Genomic DNA, 22,562 nt, shown 5'->3' on the forward strand with positions numbered 1-22,562 from the left:
TTTTTTTCGAGTACAATCACAGTTCTTGGTTTCCGGGAGTGGGACATGAACCCACAACCCTCTGATTCAAAGGCGATGGTGCTATGAACTGAGCTGGAGAACAGCTGGAGAACAACCTGCATGATCATTGTTTGCTCCCCTGCCAGGTAAGTATGCCATAACCTCTCGCACGCTGCCAGCCGGCATCAAGCACTACCTCTCATAGTCACATACACTAATTTTTAAAAATCATAACGTCACCCTGTTCATATTTTTCCATTAAACAGCTCAGTTTTTCTCATGTATTGTAGAACATGCTTAACTATCGCTCTAGATGGAGAAAAGATAGCTGATATACTGTCCTCCATTTATATTTGCATAATGCCTTAAAAGGAGACAAACCGCCTTCCTGGGCCACTGGCTGCAATACAGGTATTCGCCAATTAGTGGCGCTGTTCCCTCAATATAAGACACTCGTTAGGCCTCAGTTGGAATATTGTATATAGTTCTGGGCGCCACGCTGTACCTTGCGTGTCCTGCCATCCAGTCATAATTAGCAGATTCTTTCAGATAATATCACCACCTTCAACACCTCTTTGTTCTTTTGTCTGTGACATCTTTTGATTAGCTGCTCCTATCGCTGCTTGCTTGTCCCTACAACCACCCCCCCCCCCAACCACTTCTCTCCCCCTCCCCCCCACAACTTAAACCAGCTTATATTTCACCCCTCTCCTATTTTTACTTAGTTCTGTTGAAGGGTCATGAGGACTCGAAACGTCAACTTTGTTCTTCTCCGCTGATGCTGCCAGACCTGCTGAGTTTTTCCAGGTAATTCTGTTTTTTGTTTTGAGTTATGAAGATAGTTTGGAGAGGTTGGGACTGTTCTTCTGGAGAGGAGAAGGTGAAGAGGAGATTTGACTGAGGTGTTCAAAATCACGTGGGGGTTCGATAGAGTAAATAGGGAGAAACTCATCGAGGGAACGAGAGGGCACAGATTTAAAGTGATTTGCAAAAGAAGTTACGGGGAGAAGGCGGGAGAATGGGGTTGAGAAACTTATCAGCCATGATTGAATGGCGGAGCAGACTCGATGGGCCGAACGGCCTAATTTCTGCTCCTATGTCTTATGGTCTAAGTAAATGTGATGTGAAAAAAAACTTTCTCACACAGCGACTGGTTCGAGTTGGGAATGCACTGCCTGGAGGTGTGGTGGAGGCAGGTTCAACTGAGGCATTCATGAGGGCAATAGATGATTATTTATATAGAAACAATGTGCAGGGTTACAGGGAAAAGGCAGGAGAGTGGCACCAAGTTACAATGCTCAGAGAGCCGGTGCAGACACGATGGGCCAAATGGCCTCCTTCTGCACCGTAACAATTCTGTGAACTGAGGCAGAGTAACGTGTAATATAAAGAGAGACATGGTCGAGTTTGGTAATAATCAGATAGGGTCTAGTGCAGTAATATCTTGAATATAGCCGATTGTAATATAAGGAGAGATATGGTGCAATGCAGTAATAACTGAGGTAGATCCTAGTATGTTATAAATAGAGGCATTGGCTTAGTGCAGGAATCTGAGACAGTGTTTTCAGTAATGTAATCAGAGATACATTCTACTTTAACATAAATACCGATACAGTCTATTTTAATATAAACAGTAACTCAATCTGTACTTTTGGGAGGTTTTAATTCCTCATTTATCAACAGAAACAGACATAGTAACAAAGTTTCAATTGTGAAACAACTTTATGGAGACAAAGTCAGGACAAGTTTATCAAGTTTCATGTAAACTACAGCAACAAGCTCTGGCAATGATTTACAGTTTAATGTGGGTTATTCTACCTGTGTCAAATCTGTTTCTTCTCTGTTTCTCCTTCTCTTGGCTGCTGGTCTCGGCTTCTTCTCCTCCACATGGCCTTGCTCAGGAGGATCTCTTTCTTGTTGCCTCTTATCCAATTAACCTCTGCCCCATCCCAATCAATATTCATCCCTGTGGTGATCATGCCCTGAGAATGTTTCTCTTAACCAATCAGGTATAGTTCATGTCAGCAATGTTAGCCTTAGTTAATCACCTAAATTTTCGTATTCACAGTTCATGTCAGGAATGTTAGCCTTGGTTAATCATGTAATGTTCCGTGTATTCACCATGGTTCTATTTCCTCGTACCTGCAGGCTGCTACATCCTGTTGCCATTTATCTCAGAGAGGCCCCTACATTCCTGCCTTTGGCTCACACAACCAATCTTCAAGAACTTTAGTTTTTAGCTGCAGTAAGTGTTTTAAAGATTGTCATTATTTCCCAGAATCTTTCTCCCGTGGAATTAATTTATATTATGCCCTATTTCTCCATTTTCCTTCCTCACTATAACACAAAAGGGGTTTTAACAGAGTTCAGTGTTAATAATTTTACACCATCTTCTATTGAAGACCTCTGGTTATTCTCTTTCCCACGAGAGAAAACGTTCTCTCTGTTTCCTCTCTATCGAAATCTTTCACAATTTTAAAGACCTCTATTAGGTCACCCTTCAGCCTGCTATTTTTCAGGGGGAAGGGACTCAGTCTGTCAATCCTTTCCTCATATGTATTTCTGGTATCATCCTTGTAAATATTCTCTGCTCCCTCTCCAGGGTCTCTCTATTTGTTTTATAAAATGGTGACCAGAGCTGTACTCATTACTCTCAGTGTGGTCTGACCAGGGTTCCAGGCAGCTTTAGCAGAACTTCCCCACATTCCAATTCCATTCCTCAAGAAATAAAACCTAGTGCTCGATTTGCTCATTTTATGGCCTTGCTCTGAATGATACAATTATACTCAGAGATCTCTTAGTTCCTTTTTTCCACTCAGGCTCACACCTTCCAAGTAATAAATGACCTCCTCATTCTTCTGACCAAAATCTACTACCTCACATTTAACTGTGTTCAACTTCATTTTGTGTGCTCCTGAAATCAAGGGGCTGAGGGCAGTGGTGTGGTGTGGTGCTAATATCACTGCATCAGTAATCCCGAGATTCAGGCTAATCCTCTGGGGGCATGGGTTCAAATCCCATCACAGCAGTTGATGGAGTTTAAATTCAATTAATGAATCTGGAATTGAAAGCTAGTCTCAGTAATCGATAGTTGTAAAAATCCATCTGGTTCACTGATGCCCTTTAGGGAAGGAAATCTACCATCCTTACCTGGTCTGGCCTACATGTGCCTCCAAACTCCCACAACAATGTAGTTGACTCTTGTGCTGAGCAACCCATCAGTTCAAGGGCAACAAGGAATGGGCAACAAATACTGGCCTTTCCAGTGACCCCCCACATCCCATGAAAGAACAATAATAAAATTCTGACCCCTTCAGCTCCCCACACCTACATCACTCCACTATTGGCAGAGGCGCTTTCACCCTGCTGAGGTCCTCGGGGCTTGAATTCCCTCACTAAACCTGTCTCCTTCGTACCTTTTCGACCCAGCTTTTGATTCTCTGTGAAGGGTCTCGGGACATTTTAATCTGTTCAAGGGTAAATCCAAGTTGTTGTTGTCACTGCCTTACATTGGGAGACTCCAGAATGTTACACAAACGCTTGGAAATTTTCAGACTGGAAACATCACTTTCAGTCAGGAACAGGTCGCAGTTTCACACCAATCTCTGATTTAACAGTTTGTTTGGTAAAATATCACCATCTAATAATCTTCATGAGATGTTAAGAAATTCATTGAATATTAATAGAAACAGCTCTCGTACTCTCTGTTACGAAGAAAGCTTCCACAGCAGCTGACTGGGTGACAAACACAGGACAGGCCTGTTATCTCTACCAAGGACATCTCTCTATCAATGTCCCTGAAACAAGAGATCTCTAACCCTGATCAGGTTGGATCTGATGACCCACATGTAAACCAACTGTCTGAGTGAAGTTTAAACAGGCTCGAGAGGGAACATCATTTTGGACAGTAAAGGTTTTTTCAAACTGATCCATAATGATCTGGCTTCAGATTAACACCAAACACTTGGACTAGATCCAGAAGAATGAGAACAGAAGAGGCTGCCACATCAAGCTGCAGAGATCAGCTTCATCTGTCCGATCATCCAATCCAGGACCAGTAAACCATCCAGAGGAGACTGTCACCTCCAGCCATGGAGATCAGCATCTCCCTGATCCGGGACCAGTAAACCATTCCGAGGAGACTGTCACCTCCAGCCACAGAGATCAGGATTGGTAAACCATTCTCAGCTGTTACAGGTTGTGTATCTTTTCTGAATATTTAACTGATGTATCGTATCTAAATGTTGCCTCTTAATAAAATGCTGAAAAATCACCAATGACTTCAACAGCTCCCTTTTTGGGTAATCTGTGACTTCTGGATTAAAATCTTACACTTTCCAGCATTCACACTTGCTCTTCTTGACTCCAAATACAGTTATAAAGGAGCCTTCTGTTCCATGCCTGGAGCTCTGAACTATGGAAGAGAGTGGCTGGGACACATTTCTTACACACCTCAGGATTAATACAGAGGTTAATACAGTGATTAATACTGGATGTGGCTAACAGTAGCAAAAACAGCAGAATCCAACTCCTGCAGACACTCGTGAATTCTCCGGTGTCTCAGTAGACGTTTTAAGTCAGTGAATCCATTTCCACACTCGGAGCAGGTGAACGGTCTCTCCACAGTGTGAATTTGCTGGTGTCTCAGCAGATCATTGCTGCTTTTGAAGCTCTCCTCACAGTCAGAACATTTAAAGGGTTTCATAGCAGAGTGAATATGCTGGTGTTTCAGCAGGTTGTATGACTGAGTAAATCCCTTCCCACATGCAGAGCAGGTGAACGGCCTCTCCCCAGTGTGAACTCGCTGGTGTACAGTGAGTTCAGATGATCGCCTGAACCCAGTCCCACAGTGAGAGCATCTGAACGGTCTCTCGTCTGTGTGAACACGTTGATGGCATATCACTTCCCCAGAACTTTTAAAGCACTTCCCACAGTCTGGGCATTTAAAAGGTCTTTCATTTGTGAGGACTCGCTGGTGTTTCTGCAGGTTAGATGTAGCAGTGAATCCCTTCCCACATGGAGCAGGTGAATGACTTCTCCCCACTGTGAATGTGTTGGTGTCTGAGAAGATATTTTTTGCTTTTAAATTTCTTCTGACAGTCAGAACATTCAAAAGGTCTCTGATCAGTGTGAACATACTGGTGTGTCAGCAGGCTGGACGACTGAGTGAATCCCTTCCCACAATTGGAGCAGGTAAATGGTCTCTCCCCAGTGTGAGCGCGTCGATGAATTTCCAGTTCAGAAGGGTAACTGAAACCCTCCCCACAGTCCCCACATTTCCATGGTTTCTCCATAGTGTGGGTGCCTTTGTGTCTCTCCAGATTGGATGATCAGTTGAAGCCTCATCCACATACAGAATATGTGTGTGGTTTCTCTCCACTGTGAATGGGGTAATGTTTTACAGGTTGTTTAACTGGTTAAGACTCTTTCCACAGTCAATTCACTGGAACATGCTTACATGGGTGTGTGTGTCTTGGTGCTTTTCCAGTCACACTGATGCTTGAAATCTTTTCCCACGGGTAAACAGACAAACATTTCTCCTGCTACACTCAAAGGCGGATAATATTCAGGTCCTGATGAAACAAGTGGCTCTGTCAGATCTTGCTGTGATGTTTGGTTTGAGCTTTCCATTTTCAAATCCTCCCTTTCTGATATGCTGTAAAAGGAGTTTACAAAAGTTAGCGCTGTCAGGAAAGACCAGAAATTCAGAGTGAAAAATTCTAGTTTCTATGAAGCATTTTTTTCTCTCTTGGTTCCCCGAAGGTTTAACACCCTGTTTCACATACGTTCCCCTCTTATCTCCTGATGACTGGGATGCTGAAGTTCCACCAATTCTCTGTTCCCCAACAAGATGGCCAAACATGCACTCCGCTCGCTGAAGCAGCCCACCTTCATAAGATTGTGAGAAATAACAGCAGCAGAGGCCATTCGGCCCATCAAACCTGCTCAGTGAGATCATGGCTGATTTGATTCTGGCCTTCACGCCACATTTCTCCTCGCACCCATAACCCATGACTGCCTTGTGGATCAAAAATTAATGCAGCTAACTCAGCCTTGAAAATGTGCAATGACCCAGCCTTCACTGATCTCTGGGGAAGTGAAATAAAAACAAAAAACTACTGCGGATGCTGGAAATCCAAAACAAAAACAGAATTACCTGGAAAAACTCAGCAGATCTGGCAGCCTCGGCGGAGAAGAAAAGAGTTGACGTTTCGAGTTCTGTTGAAGGGTCATGAGGACTCGAAACGTCAACTCTTTTCTTCTCCGCCGATGCTGCCAGACCTGCTGAGTTTTTCCAGGTAATTCTGTTTTTGTTTTGGATTTCCAGCATCCGCAGTAGTTTTTTGTTTTTATTTCACTTCCCCAGAGAAGTGGGGAAGTGAATTCCATCTTACAATGCTGCACAGGCCAATGGGTCCCTGAGTCCCCGCCCACTGCCTCTTACCTCACCAAGATGGCCGCCCAAGAGCCCCCTCATTGAACAAGCCCCGCCTTCCTCTCCCAAGATGGCGGCGGCCTGTTGCCCGGGTAATCGGATTCTCCTTTGCCTTCACCTATCACTGGCCTCCTATCCAGCTTCACCAGTCCCACGCCGCCCCGCCCCCCCCCCCCCCACCGCCCCGCCCTTTAACATATATATTTCACCACATTTCTACTTCTCTTCAATTCTGAAGAAGAGTCATACGGACTCGAAATGTCAACTCTGTCTTTCTCTTCCCAGATGATGTCAGACCTGCCGAGTTTTTCCTGCAATTTTTGTTTTAATAACCCGGGTCTGTCACTGGGGAGGAAGCCCCGCCTCCCGGATCCGCCCCGCCCCGACTCGCAAGATGGCGGCCAGTGAGCCCGCTGTCCTCGGGCCTGTCACCGCGGGGTAAACGCGGGGTTTCGGGCCTCTTATTCGGGGTCTCAGGCCTACCCCAGAAGTTGATCCAGTTCGCAGTCCAGCCGCGGTTTCCATTCCTACCCTGTGCCCACAATCTCCTCCCGCCTCCCAAACCGTCCGCTCCTCCTCACTCTGTCACCATGACTGACACTGAGCATGCTCAGAGCGCACACCCACACTGCACCTGCGCACTGGACTCCAATAGTCATTGATAGGGGACTTTCTGGAGCGCGGGCTGTTCTGGGTAAATAAGCCGCCATTGATAGCTTGAATGCGGGCAGAGAATGTAATGTTTCGGCATCCCAATTAAGGTCAGTTCGAGAGGCACAATACATAAAATAAACACTTTATTATGTGGAAACCCGAATGTCTGGACCCTCCTCCCTGATGTAATCTATGCAATCACCACCACATCCACCCGCAATTTCAGATTGGAAGAAGGTTCAAAGTGATGATCCAACACCGTTATTCATCATTTACACTACGGACCGGGACTTGGGAACAATGAAAATATTGGCAGCTGATGCCAAACAGCATTTCTAACACTGAGGAAGAATGTAACATAATACAAGAAGACATTAGAACACCTGCAGACTGGTCGTTAAGTGGCAAATGAACTTCAACAACGAGGGGATGAATGGCCGACTCCTGCTCATTGCCCATATATTCGTGCAATAAGCAATGATATACCGTGGGAGCAAAAATACAAACATTGCCTAGACCTTAGAGAATAAAAAACTGAATGGTGAAGAAGAGAAATGCAATCTCTAGAAAGAGATGAATAATGAAAAACGTTATTGCAAGTCAGCAAATCAAATAAAAATGTTCACAAAAGGCCTGGATTTATTTCCAGGGGTACCAAATTAAGAAATAATTAAATATTGTTCAAATTGGTTAGGACCATGTAGGTATTTCTGGTCTCCATACAATTAAAAAGTCAAATAAGCATTGGAGCTTGTGCACAAAGGATTTTTAAGGATGATATCCTCACTGAGCGGTTACAGTTATTGGGAAAATTAAAAGGATAGGGCTTTGTTCTTTAGAAAAGTGAAGGCTTAGATGTGACCTGCCAGAGGATTCTTTAAACTATGAATGGGTTGTACGGGGTAGAAGTGGAGCCAATGTTTCCATGGGGGAGGGGGGGGGGGGATCAAAAACCAGGACCATATCTTCAAGATAGTTCCTAATAAGACCAACAGGAAAATAAGGAGAAATGTCTTTAGTCAGAGAGTAGTTAGAATGTGAAATTTACTACCACAGGAAGCAGTTGAGGTGAAGTAACTTAGTTGCTTTCAAAGGAAACTAGATGAGTACACGAGAGAAAGGAGATTAGAAAGAAAAGCTGAAAGGCTGAAGTGAGGGAGATGGAATGGAGTGAGATACTTTGAAGATAACCATGAAAACAAATGAGTTGCTTCAAATAGTCTGTTTCCAGACTCGATGTTCTCTGTAATTCAATGTCATCTCCTATCAAATCCTGATCATCATGTTCCACATCCATCACTTGTACTGCACATGCTCAGAGTACAACCCAGTGCTGAGTAATCACACTGGGCTCTGCAGTCACTGATGGAACATATTCGGCCACGTGGAGAATTATGGATTGTAACAGTGTCATTGAAAGCCCAATTGGTGAACAGGCATTTTTTTTATAGATCGAGGTTGGGCTGAAAGGCCTGTTACTGTAATGGAATCATACGTGGCAGAGGTTGGTTAATGCTCAGGTCTGTACAGCTGCGGCCCATGAGGTGGATTAATACTCAGGCCTATAAAAACCCACCATCCTAAGTTCAGTTACCCTCACTACCAACTCCATCCCTCTCCCTGCCACATTCTGAGGCTGGACCAGATCCATTGCAACCTTAGTTTCCGATCTGACTCTGAGCTGAGGGATGAGCTACCGATGACATATCCTCTCCATCATGAAGATCGCCTCCTTCCAACTCTATATCTGTTGTCTCCATCCCACGCCAACCCATTTGCTACTCATCCACATCATTGTTACCTCCAGACTCGACTATTCCACTGCCCTCCTGGCTGGTCTCCCAACTTCCACCCTGCATAAGCTTACGCTCCTCCAAAACTCTCCTGGGTGGACAGCAGTCCAGTGGGGATAGGGTAAATAGAGATGAAGCTGGGTCTCATGAACAAGATGAGCTTGTGAGAAGATAAGAGGATATAAGAGAGAAACTAAAGAAAGATGTGAGTTCAGGGCTGGGGCTGGTCAGATCTTTGGAGGAAGTTTAGCCCAGTGAACTAATGGAGTGGAGGGAAGCAGCAGAGGCAGCTGATCAGAATGTCCCAATCTTAGAGACAAAGAAGTCCATAAGCTCTTCTGTTGTCAGAGGTGAGGATGGAGAAAACAGGGGAGAGAGAGAACATTTCAAAAGGAACAAACTTGTATTAGGGATATTTAAATGACTCATCACTCTGTTAACATCAAGTTGATTTATTTGACTTTTATCCAGAATATTAACATATATAACTGGGCTAGAGCTTCTTAACATCAGTAGAAACATATCCCAATGCTATTTTTGTTTTAAGACAAGGGATGGAAAAATATCTGGAAGGTCAATGCAACATGAGGACTGTATTCATTGATCTACAGAAGACTTATGACCGGGTGCCCAGGGAGGAAGTCTTGAGATGTGTTAGAATTCATGGAGTCCCTGAGGAGCATGTACGACTATTACAGGACATGTCCAAGGAGTGCCAAGCCAAGAGTAAGAAGCAGTATGGAGGGAGAGAGAGAGTTTCAATGTCAAAGTTGAATTGCATCAAGGATGGACACTGAACCCCTTCCTCTTCCTGATGGCCGCGGATGTTCTAACTGAGCAAGAATAACAGGAAATGCCATGGTCAATTATATTTGCAGATGACATTGAGCAATGTGGTGAGGATGATGAGAACATGACTGAGTACGTAGGAAAATAAGTTGTGAAGAGGACATAAGGAGGTTACAAAGGGATTTAGTTAGGTTAAGTGAGTGGGAAACGATCTGGCAATATAATGTGGGAAAATGTGAAATTGTCCCTTTTGGCAGGAAGAGTAAAACAGCATATTATCTAAATGATGAGAGATTGCAGAGCTCTGAGATGCAGAGAGATCTGGGTGTCCCAGTGCATGAATCTCAAAAGGTTAATAAGCAGGTACAGCAAGCAATTAAGAAAGCTAATAGAATGTTATTGTTTATTGCGTGGGGAATTGAATACAAAAGTAGGGAGGTTATTGTCGAATTATACAGGGCACTGGTGATACTACGTCTTGAGTACTGTGTGTAGTATTGGTCTCCTTTTTAAGGAAAGATGTAAATGGAAGCAGGACAGAGGAGGTTTACTGGACTAATACCAGGAATGGGCAGGTCATCTTATAAGGAAAGATTGGACAGAGTGACCTTGTATCCGATGGAGTTTAAAAGAGTAAGAGGTGACTTGATTGAAACATACAGGATCCTGAGGGGTGTTGACACGATGGATGTGGAAGCATGTTTTCTCCTATGAGAGAATCAAAACTAGGGGCCACTGTCTAAAAAGAAGGGGTCGCTCATTTAAGTCAGAGATGAGGAGAATTTTTTTCTCTTAGAGGGTAGTGAATCTTTGGAACTCTCTTCCTCTAAATGCAGTGGAAGCAGAGTCTTTGAATATGTTTAAGGTAGAGTTAGATATATTCTTGATTAACAAGTGGGTGACAGGTTATCTTGGGGGGCGGGGAGTTGTAGGTGGGAATGTGGAGGTAAGGTTACATTCAGATCAGCCATAATCTTATTGAATGGCGGAGCAGGCTCGATGGGCTAAGTGGCCTACTCCTGCCCCTAATTCATATGTTTGTATCAATATCTGGGAAACTGGAGAAATGCACTGGAAGACACAGGTATAAAGATTAGTTTTGTTTTTATTCTTTCATGGGATGTGGGAGTCGCTGACAAGACCAGCATTTGTTGCCCATCTCTAATTGCCTTTGAACTGACTGACTTGCTCGGTCATTGCAGAGGGCAGTTAAGAGTCAACCACATTGCTGTGGGACTGGAGTCACATGTAGGCCAAACTGGGTAAGGACAGCAGATTTCTTTCCTAAAGGACATTAGTGAACCAAAGACCCAATCTATGGTCTGTCAGAAAAGCTCTGAAGAAGGGTCATTCGGATTTGAAACATTAACTCTGATTCTCTCTCCACAGATGCTGCTAGACTTGCTGTGTTTTTCCAGCATTTTCTGTTTTTGTTTCAGATTTCCAACATCCGAAGTATTTTGCTTTTATCTATGGACTGTCAGTTCGAGTCCAGGGAAGAGAATCAGAGTGATGGTGTAAGATTAGAGGCAAAGGCTTGGAGAATGTGAATAGCTTCAAGTACCTGGGGTCAGTGATGGCAGGAGATGGAAGTATGGAAACTAGGAAATGGATTAGCTCTGGTTGGAGTAATTGGAAGAAGTGCAGTGCAGTGTGATTTGATAGAAAATTGTCACTGAAATTGAAAAAGAAGAATCTACAGGGCAGTTGTGAGACCGGCCTTGTTATACAGAGCAGAAACTTGGGCAATCTCAAGAAGAGAAGAACAATGCCTGGATACTAATGTGATAGAGATACTGAGATGGATGTGTGGAGTGACAAGAAAGGATACAATCAGGAACCAGTACATCAGGGGGTCAGTGAAGATTGTGGAAACATCAATGGAAGTAGCTGAGAAGAGATTGAAATGGTCTGGTCTTCATTTGTGGAGAGAGAGAGGAAATGTGGTGAGGTGAGTAATGGACATGGGACTGTCAGGAAGAAGGGGAAGGTCTAAGACCAGATGGAAAGATGCGGTGGCCAGAGACAGAAATGCAGTAGGATTTGATCCGAATGTTATTCATTGCGATACCCTGCCCCAATCTCGACATCACAGCGAAAAATGACTATTCGCTTATTTGATTTTTGATGGCGGGTTCTATACCCAGCATTCCGAGCGGTAGTGAATGTTCCCTATCCACGCCTCAAGAGAGTAGTGCGCAGGCGCAGTGTCGGGTGCATGCCCAACACGAGGGATGGCGATTGGGCGAGATGCTTCTTTGTCTCATCTGGAGCCGGTAAGAAAAGGGAAATGCAGAGGCAGCGGTGGAGTCGGCGGGTGGACAGGGAAGGTTTTTAAACGCCTGGTGAAGCCCTCAAATCTGGAATACGGACCTGCAGCTCCCGCGTTTGCAGCTTTTAGTCTATTTCCAGAGAACAAGCCCAGGTTAACGGCTGCCATCTTGATTCAAGGGGGCGGGTGAATGTGCGGCCATATTGGTGATGTAACAAAGTGGGCGGGGTTTCAGGATTTGTGTTCCCAACCGGGTCCTAGTGCTGTTTTGTTTAAAGGGGCACGTATATAGTGCAGGGCTGCAGTCCCCGTATTGTTACTGGAATGAGTTACACAACTTTTGGTTACACTTCAGCCCCAGGCTCCTAATCTTTGACTGCCAAGTGTGGAGGGGTGCGGGTGGGTAAGTCAGAGGATCTTCTCATTGTTACAGACAGAATTTAGGTGGTCCCTTCCAGTCCATAATCAGGATGTTTGTGTGTCATTTCCTTATCTTCTGAGTGATTTTTTCTTAATTTAAAATAAATTCCAGCAGTAGGCTTTCTGGTGATTTTTAAAAGTAAAACAGGTTATTTATTGTCACACTCTTGCCCTGGATGTTTAAATGCAACATCTCAAACACTCTTCTCACCCACAGTATCTCACACACAGAAGTTAGATACAGATGAAGTTAAAGCCGTAATTATATAAATGGAATTTATAACTCAGTCTTTATATCAGTACGGGCCTGTTGTCTTCTTGGCTGAGCTGTTCCTTTAGTTGGAGTGAAGGTCTTTTAGAAGCAAATAATTCTCATCAAACTGTGCATCCTTTTGTCAATGAACAGCCAGGAGATTGGTTCTCAGGTAGGCTTGGAAGCTGGAACAAGTACAGTACTTTGGCTGCATTGGTAGACTTTCAGCTATGATGGTTCAGTTGTTTCAGATGTTTCCTGGTGCTTCAGATGTCTTTCAGACACAGATTTGCTTTGTTGAGGTTGTATTATACTGCAGTCACTGACAGTCAATTCCAGTCACAAGACTGCAGGGTTAACACTTCTGGGGTCCAGACCACCATGAAACAAAAGAAGTTGATAATGGTCATTCACTCTTATCTCTGCCCATCCTTGAGCTCAAATATCATCCTTTATTAGATATGGCACCCTGAGACCGACAGTATAGAGACTTCATATTCCCCACATGCTTGTTCATCCTTGCACAGTGAGATGTTTAAACTTCACAGGTGCCTATGAAGTTCCCTTATTCAGCTCCATGTTTAACTAAATATTGGCCACGGAATCGAACGCTGTTCACAGTTTAATGTCCGTAGTCACATGTTAAGTTGCAGCCATCTTAACAGAGTTTTGTGGCCAGTTTCACAAAGTATGACCTTACACTCTCTAATATCGAGTATCTCATGCTTGTACTGAGCGTGATGTCCTGGACCTGGTTAAAACAGTCATTTGTAGATCCAGGATGGGTGAGTCCCATGGGGAGGGTGGTGGGGGGAATCACTCTGGCCACCAACCTATTTTCCATGGTCTTGTCTGTGCCCAGGTGGCCCTGGAGAGGGAACAGTGTCCACTGGTATACTTGGTACATTCCACAACTGGTGGGCACTTCAGGGTACAGAGTGTCTCAGACACTGGAAACAACATTCTGGTTTAGCTGGGAAAGTTCCCTTTGCTTTTGTTGGGACTTTGTTGCTGATTTTGGTTTCTTTTAGTTTGATTGGGCAACATGCTAGGAGGAAACAAGGAAGAGGAAAAAATGTTCCATAGAAACTAGAATAATCTGTTCTGAATTTCTATCCTGCACTGACAGTGATGACTTTTGTAAACTCCTTTTACAGGATATTAGAATGGGAGGATTTGCAGAGGAAAATATCAAATCAAACATCATGTCAAGATCTGACAGTCACTCGGTTCATCAGGACCTGAATATCATTGGCCATTGAATGTGGAAGGAGAAATGTTTGTCTGTTCTGTCTTTCGGAAAAGATTTCAACCATCAGCGTGAATGGAAAAGTACCGAGACACACACACATCCGAGTGAGAGTGTCCAAGTGCACGGACCGTGGAAAGAGCTTTAACCAGCTACACTGCCTGAAAAAAAAATCACACCATTCACAGCGGGGAGAAAACGTGCACGTGTTCTGTGTGTGGACGAGGCTTCCATTGATCATTCAGCCTGGAGAGACACGAGGACACTGGCACCATTGAGAAACCGTGGAAATGTGGCAACTGTGGGAAGGGCTTCAGATCCCCGTCCGTGCTGGAAATTCATCGACACAGTCACACCAGGGGGAGACCGTTCACCTGCTCCGTCTGTGGGAAGGGATTCACTTGTTCATCGTACCTGCTGAGACACCAGCAAGTTCATAAGTGACTGCAGGAGTTGGATTCTGCTGTTATTCTGTGTTAAGCTGTTACCATGTTCATTCTGACAGCTGGAGTTTGTTTCAGTTGATGTTAATAATCTCTGTAACTAGGTTCGAGTTTAATATTCTGGATATAGGTTAAATAAATCAGCTTTGTGTCAAACACAGTGTTCGAGTCCTTGATTTCTCTAAGAGGAGACTGACTGATATCCTGTTACCGTCTGTTTCATTTTTGGGCCTTTTCTCCTTTGTTAATGGAAACTTGTATTGAAATAGCACCTTTCACAACATCAGGATGTCCCAAAGTGCTTTACAGCCAATTAAGTTCTTTTGAAGCGTAGTCACTGCTGTAATGGAGAAAGTGCAGTCGCCAATTTATGCACAGCCATTTTCCACTAATAGAAATGTGACTTTGACCAGGTAATCTGTTCAATGATGTTTGTTGAGGGATAAATATGAAGCAGTACAACAGGGAGAACTCCCCTGCTCTTTGGAATAACACTATTGGAATTTTTACACCAACTGAGAGGGCAGATGGGGCCATAGATGAATGTCTCATCTGGAAGATGGGACCTCTGACAGTGCAGTGCTCCCTCAGTACTGCATCAAAATATCAACCTGGATTTTATGCTCATGTTTCTGGATGTGGATTTGAACCCACAACCACCTGACTCAGATATAAGAATACAATCACTGAGCCACAACTAACACTTCATCATTAGCCAGGTTATTTCAGTCCTCATACCTTCGGTTACTCTCATGGACGAGTGTAAGATTTTACTGTGGGAGTCACAGATTACCCAAAAAGTGGGTCGAAGTACTAGGTGATCTTAAAGCATTTTATTAAGAAGCAACAATTTAGATATGATACATCAGTTAAATAGGCAGAAAGAACATACAACCCGTAACAGGTGAGAATGGTTTACTGGTCCCGGTGTGAACAAATGGATGGGGATATGCAGGGGGGGAACCTGATCTCCATGGCTGGAGGTGACAGTCTCCTCGGAATGGTTTACTGGTCTCGGATCAGGGGGATGCTGATCTCCGTGGCTGGAGGTCGCAGTCTCCTCGGAATGGTTTACTGGTCCTGGATCAGGGGGATGCTGATCTCCATGGCTGGAGGTGACAGTCTCCTTGGAATGGTTTACTGGTCCTGGATCAGGGGGATGCTGATCTCCGTGGCTGGAGGTGGCAGTCTCCTCGGAATGGTTTACTGGTCTCGGATCAGGGGGATGCTGATCTCCGTGGCTGGAGGTCGCAGTCTCCTCGGAATGGTTTACTGGTCCTGGATCAGGGGGATGCTGATCTCCGGGGCTGGAGGTGACAGTCTCCTCGGAATGGTTTACTGGTCCTGGATCAGGGGGATGCTGATCTCCAAGGCTGGAGGTCGCAGTCTCCTCGGAATTTTTTCAAACGTTACAAATCACACCTGCACACTCACATCGGTATGCTAGTATCATGCCACATATGCTCCTTCTGATACAAACCACTCTTGAACTTTCATGTGATCTTATTGAAAGATCAAACAGGGCATCTGACTGAAGATCTTTGCTTATGGTTCTGATGCCTTGGGTAGTGGCCAGACTATCAAATGCAGTTTTCTTAAGAGTTCAGAGGCAAGGATACAAACAAAGAAAGCTATCAATTTACTCATCCCATCGAAACTTCTCTGAGTTTCACTAGAATGTACATGGCTACCAGATTGATCTATTCTATTGAAGTGTACCCGAGGTAGGGAGAGGGGGTTATTCCAATTCCCATTTGGTGGTATAACTTACTCTATCTTTTATTCTCAGTGGGGCATCGCATTAATTACCATTCTATCTCATTCATGAGCCATGGAGGAACTTTGCCATCCAATTTAATATTCTCATAATATGGTGTAATTGGATCAGAGAAAGAAGTCTAGGTACTTGCAATCAGTTTGGAGATAACTCCCATTCTCAAGTACTTTGTCTTTAAAGATAACACATGGGATAAAGCCAAATTTTTAGTTCAAAACATCATGTCATTGGAAAGGGTTAACTTTTCTGCATGTTTGCAAAAGCACAGAGCAAACATTCTCAAATGTGCACAATTGTGGAAACGTTACATAACTTCTTCAGATCAACGATGAATGAAACTACCATTTTAAACTTATTTTTCTAATCATTTGTTTAAATTTTTTTATCTTTGCCCAAATTTTATTATTTTGTTTGATTCTCTCTTCAAGTATTTTTCCAAATGACTGTGTTAGAACTGAGGAAAAATAAAATTTAAAAAGTTAGCTTTTACTGTTAAACAAAAGATTCAACCTTCTTAGACCAACAAGAGTTAAAGGAGGTGGAGCTTCCCACTGGTTATGTTTCAACTCTGAAACATAACTTGAAACCTAAAGTGTTTCTTCCATGAAGCAAACCTTTCAATGCCTGTTACAATTGTACAAGTGCATTGTAATTCGTACTTAAAGATTTACTTTCACTGAGTAATTATAACGTTTCACTTCTCTCAGCACCTAAGTTGGTGGCATTTTCGCTTAAATGCCAAATGGTTCCAAATTTTTTAGTTCTTTCTTGAAAGAATTTTTGAATCTTTGAGATTTGCGAGCAATGCCCTGCATTAACAATGACTGGACGGTGTTTCGAATGTATGGTATACTCTCAGCAGGGTAAGGACACTTCTTCATGGGAGGATGTATCAGTCTGCTAATATCTTCCAGTTTGGTCATGTCTCCACAACCATGTGAATGCACCTGGCACAGATTCGAGAACTGCCTGGACCTCAGGATCACCAGAGGTGACGGGTTCGTGCTCCTCTGCAAAGCCTGATAAAACTTGGGGCACACCTTTCATGGGGTCGGGGGGAAGATCGTGGATTATTGATGGCCTTCATTATCAATACCGATAATGCAGAATACCGATCTCCCACTATCATGTCAGAGAGGGGAAACAACTCTGTGGGAGCCCTGCTAAAGTCACTGGGAGTCTGGAGATATGTGCCTGGGGTACCTGATACACTATGACAGCCAGCAAAACTCTGTTACTAATTCACCTAATCTCTATCACTGCCTCCATTCTTTCCAGCCACTGATCAACAGGATCAGGACTCTCCTGTGCAGGGGGAGGGGGAAAGCAGGACTCACAGTTACTGTCAGTCTCCACACTGCACCTATCGTGACAGTGACGGGCATAGTGGACCAGTTGGTTACAATTAGGATGATGCACTGGGTCATCCCTTCCTGGCATGAAGTTCCTGGATGGTCCAGATTTCTGGCCAGGCAAGGGTCTTCCTCTTCATCGGTGCTTGTGGAGTTATCACGGGTCTGTTCGTGGACCCATGGGAATGTTGAAACAACTTGTTCCAGGTCATTGCCATAGTGTCATAAACACCCCACATGCTACAGACTCATGGCTGGAGCCCTTTCAGAAAGAGACCCTTGAAGCTGAAGGAGTGAGAACAGTTTACTGTCCCGGAGAACAAACAGATGGATGATGCAGAGTAAGTGCTGGGCTCTGTAGCTGATGGCAGCGGACTCTTCTCAACAGTTTGCTGGTGTGAGCCAAAGTGTGGGTGTTGTACTGGAGCCAATATGGATCAGTATGGAATTTTCTTCCTAGTCAAAGAGATTTTTTTTTCCTCTCAAGAGCCTGTGTTAACCTTTACACAGTCATTGGGGAGGCGGTGGAGTAGTGGTATTGTCACTGGACTGGTATTCCAGAGAGCCAGATTAATGCACTGGGGACCTGGGTTTGAATCCCACCATGGCAGATGGTGAAATTTGAATTCATTAAAAAAAAACTGATGCCCATGAAATCATTGTCATAAAAAACTCATCTAGTTCACTAATGTTCTTTAGGGAAGGAAATCTGCTGTCCTTATCTGGTCTGGCCTACATGTGACCCCAGATCCACAGTGATGTGGTTGATTCTTAAAATGCCCTCTGAACAAGGGCAATAAATGCTGGCTGAGCCAGTGACATCTCCATCCTATGAATGAATTGAATTTAAAAAAACCACAGACAGCTGCTTTACATCTGGGTCATGGGATCCAGTGGTATCAGGGTTAGAAATGTCTTGCTTCAGGGCCTGTGCTAGAGACATGTCCTCAGACAACAGCCCTATCCATGCTTGTCAGCACCAAGCTGCTATGGAGTCTTTCTTCATAAGAAAGAGAGTTATTTCTACAATATTCAACAACTTACTTAAGATTTCTTACGGTTAATAGATGGTGATTTCCTACAGCCCATTACATGGATTGGACTTGTCTGCATTCCCACTCGAGGGATTTCTACCAGATGGGAGGGGTAATATTTGGGGACTCTCGATTCTGCACCAATTCCCATTCCCCTTCTTTCTGGTGGATAATGGAGTTGTCACTGTGTGTAATATGTATGTCAGTAAGAATTGTCAGCAAGGATTAATCAGCACTTTCTAATTGGAGATGTTAATCAGTGAAACCTTTCAGTCACTGATTTGTAGAGTTCGTACCAAAGATCAATTTAGGATTGAAGAAAAAGTTCATAATATTGTTCTGAACTAACTACTGATGCAAGTTCCTGAACTACAGGGAAGGTCACAGACAGCAGTTCTTAAAAATTGCAGCCCCTAGAACACAATTAGTTACAGTTACAAATATTAAACTCAAGCCCAGTTACCGGGAGTATTAACATCAGCAGAACCAAAGCTGAACTGTCAGAATGATTCAGTCCTGGATGTGATTAACTGAATAATCCAGTCCCTGCAGTCACTTGTGAACTCGCTGGTGTGCCAAAAGGTTGGATGAATTAATGAATCCCTTCCCACACTCGGAGCAGGTGAACGGCCTCTCCCCAGTGTGAATTCGCTGGTGTGTCAGTAGGTTTGATGACTTAGTGAATCCCTTCCCACACTCGGAGCAGGTGTACGGCCTCTCCCCAGTGTGAACTCGTCGGTGTGCAATGAGGTGTGATGAACTCCTGAACCTCTTTCCACAGTAAGTGCAGCTGAACGGTCTCTCCTCAGTGTGAGTTCGTTGGTGTGACAGGAGGCAGGATGAATCAGTAAATCCTTTTCCACACACGGAGCAGATGAACGGTCTCTCCCCAGTGTGAACTCGCTGGTGTATCAGCAGGTGGGATGACCGAGTGAATCCCTCCCTACACACAGTGCAGGTGAATGGCCTCTCCCCACTGTGAATTCGCTGGTGTGTCAGCAGGTTGGATGACTTAGTGAATCCCTTCCCACACACAGAGCAGGTGAACGGCCTTTCCCTTGTGTGAACTCGCCGGTGTGTAATGAGAGTGCCTGACTGCCTGAAGCTCTTTCCACAGAAAGTGCAGCTGAATGGCTTCTCCTGAGTGTGAATGAGTTGGTGTGACTGGAGACTGGATAATTCTGTGAATCCCTTCCCACACACAGAGCAGGTGAATGGTCTCTCCCCTGTGTGACTGCGTCGATGAGTTTCTAGCGTGGATGGGCATTTGAATCCCTTCCCACAGTCCCCACATTTCCACGGTTTCCCCATTGTGCCGGTGTCCTTGTGTTTCTCGAGGCTGGATGATCAGTTGAAGTCTCATCCACACAAAGAACACGTTTATGGTTTCTCCCCACTACAATGTGATGCTTTCTCAGGCTGCGTAACCGGTTAAAGATCTTTCCACAGTCAGTGCACTGGAACGCTCTCACTTGGGTGTGTGTGTCTTGCTGCTTTTCTAGTCACACAAATGTTTGAAATCTTCCCCCTCCCCGACTGAAGAGACAAATATTTATCATTCCACATTCGAAGGCCGATGATGCTCAGGTTCAAATGAATTGAGTGACTCTGTCAGATCTTGACGTGATGATTGGTTCAAGTTTCCCATCTGCAAACCCTCATCTAACCTGTAAAAGGAGTTTGCAAAAGTCATCACTGTCAGTCCAGGATAGAAATTCAGAAAAGACAATTCTACTTTCAATGGAACATATTTTCCTCTCTTGTTCCCCCAAAGCTGTAAATCCCCGTCCCACACACTCTCCCTCCCCCCTGGGCTGAAATCCAAACCCATCTCACCATTTCTTTCCTCCACTCCCAGTTTTCTCCCTCCCTCTCCTCTGCCTGGGTTCAGTTCTCCAGCTCCTGTCTGCAGACTGACAATAAAATCAATGAGTCTTATTGGGGGTTTGGGGCCTCCAGCGGGTGTTTCTGAATCCTCCCCGCCCACCTCCCAGGGTTTCCTTCCTTCCCACAGATCAGATCCTGATTGACTGGAGCCCAAAGTGTAACCTCTTATTTCTTGTCCCCCCTCCCCCATCCTCTGATGTGAACCATCCTCCACTCGCTGCCCCAGGATGGCGGCCGTTAACCTGGGCCTGTTCCCGGGAGGGAGAAGCCCCGCAGCTGCAAACCAGGAGCTGACAATGATTCCTCAGGGTTTGCGGATCCACAAAGTGTTTCCAAATCCTCCCACCCACCGCCTCGCTCTGACCCCGCTTCTCCGGGACAATCAGGCGCCTCTTCCCGCAAGGCCATCAATCGCATTGCGCATGCTCCAGACTTCCCGACACTGCGCCTGCGTGCTGGTGTCCATTGGCACTGCGCATGCTCCAGCTCAAGATGCCTGGTTGATTCACAGCTGTTTTGCATCAATAGGAACTGGAGGCCCGAGCGTGATCGGCTGGTCCTCCAATCAATCGGAATGAACGAGAGGCGGGGCTGAGCCCGGATCTCCCTCATTGGCTGAAACTCTGCATCATTTTGAAAACTGATTTGTCTCAAACTCCAGGAGAAAACTGGACCTTTCTGTTTTTGGCTTTAAACAGATAAAACCCTGTGGGTGTGGAGCAAATATTTCAACAGTTCTTAGTGAAATGTGGGAACATGATGAAGCAATGCACAAGCAATTCAAGTCTGACTTCAAGGAATAACTGGGCAGACAGGGAATGTCACCATTGGAACAAGGAGAGCCCCTGGTTTCAATAAATGAACCGGCAGAAGAATTAGGACAGGTTAGAGAGAAGGGAGGATCTGGACATAAGAGGAGTGATGATCCCAGGCAGTGGAGGCACTCAGATCAAAGCCTCCCTGTACATGGACGATGTCGCCGTCTTCTGCTCGGATCCGCTGTCGGTGCGCAGACTGATCCACATCTGTGACCAGTTCGAACTGGCCTCGGGAGCCAAGGTAAATCGTGGGAAGAGCGAGACCATGTTCTTTGGGAACTGGGCTGACTGGTCCTTTGTCCCCTTCACTGTCAGGGCTGACGGCCTGAAGGTGCTGGGGATATGGTTCAGAGGGACCAGGGAATGTGTTAGAAACTGGAAGGAGCGAGTGTCTATGGTGAAAAGGAAACTTGGCATGTGGGAGCGACGCTCCCTCTCCATTGCGGGTAAGAACCTGGTCATCAGGTGTGAGGCACTCTCGCTGTTGCTGTACGTGGCGCAGGTCTGGCCCATTCCACGCTCCTGCGTGGTGGCGATCACCTGAGCCATTTTCCGCTTTATCTGGAGGTCGAAAATGGATTGTGTCCGCAGGGACACGATGTACAAGTCTCTAGATAAAGGGGGAAAAAAACGTGCCCAACATCGCCCTCATACTGATGGCCACTTTTGTGTGTGGCTGCATCAAGCGGTGCGTAGACCCTCAGTATGCAAACACCAAGTGTCACTACATGCTGAGGCTCTACCTGTCCCCGGTGTTGCGAAGGATGGGTCTGGCCACGCTGCCGCGGAACGCTCCAAGTAGTTGGACTGTGCCGTACCACCTGTCCCTCGTGGGAAAATTTATGCAGAGAAATACCTTTGACCACAAGTCCATCAGACAGTGGTCGGCACGTAATGTCTTAGAGGCCCTGTGGGAAAAGGAGAGGGTGGATCCGGTGGGATGGTTCCCCGAGCAGACTGTCAAAGTCATTTGACAGAATGCCTCATCGCCAGAACTTTCCAACAAGCACCAAGACGTAGCTTGGCTGGTGGTGAGAAAGGCCCTCCCCATCAGATCCTTCCTACACGCCAGGAGTCTCACCCCCTCGGCACGTTGCCCTCGAGGTGGCTGTGGTGGGGAGGAGACCATTGTTCACCTCCTGGTGGATTGTGCCTTTGCAAAGAAGGTCTGGAGAGAGATGCAGTGGTTTCTGTTGAGGTTCAGCCCAAGCAGTTCTGTGACACAGGACTCTGTGCTCTACGGGCTGATCCCAGGGACACACACCGAGACAAGCATCAGCTGCAGCTGGAGGATCATCAACTCGGTGAAAGACGCTCTTTAGTCTGCCAGAAACTTGTTGGTCTTCCAGCGCAAAGAGTTGTCCCCGACCGAGTGTTGCAGACTG

At 45.2% G+C, this 22,562-nt stretch overlaps 1 protein-coding gene across 1 annotated transcript in view; it reads right to left on the reverse strand.

The window, feature by feature from the left end:
• Positions 1 to 4,407: 4,407 nt before the first annotated feature.
• LOC144673272 (uncharacterized) overlaps positions 4,408 to 22,562 on the reverse strand; it is a 74,222-nt gene continuing 56,067 nt past the window's right edge. The window contains 3 exon segments of the mRNA XM_078535188.1: positions 4,408 to 4,952; positions 5,035 to 5,217; positions 19,035 to 19,811. Of these exon segments, the coding sequence (XP_078391314.1) occupies positions 4,484 to 4,952; positions 5,035 to 5,217; positions 19,035 to 19,811 (1,429 nt within the window). The 3' untranslated portion in view covers positions 4,408 to 4,483.

The sequence above is a fragment of the Cetorhinus maximus genome, unplaced genomic scaffold (genome assembly GCF_964194155.1).
Source record: "Cetorhinus maximus unplaced genomic scaffold, sCetMax3.hap1.1 HAP1_SCAFFOLD_323, whole genome shotgun sequence".
NCBI classification, from domain to species: domain Eukaryota; kingdom Metazoa; phylum Chordata; class Chondrichthyes; order Lamniformes; family Cetorhinidae; genus Cetorhinus; species Cetorhinus maximus.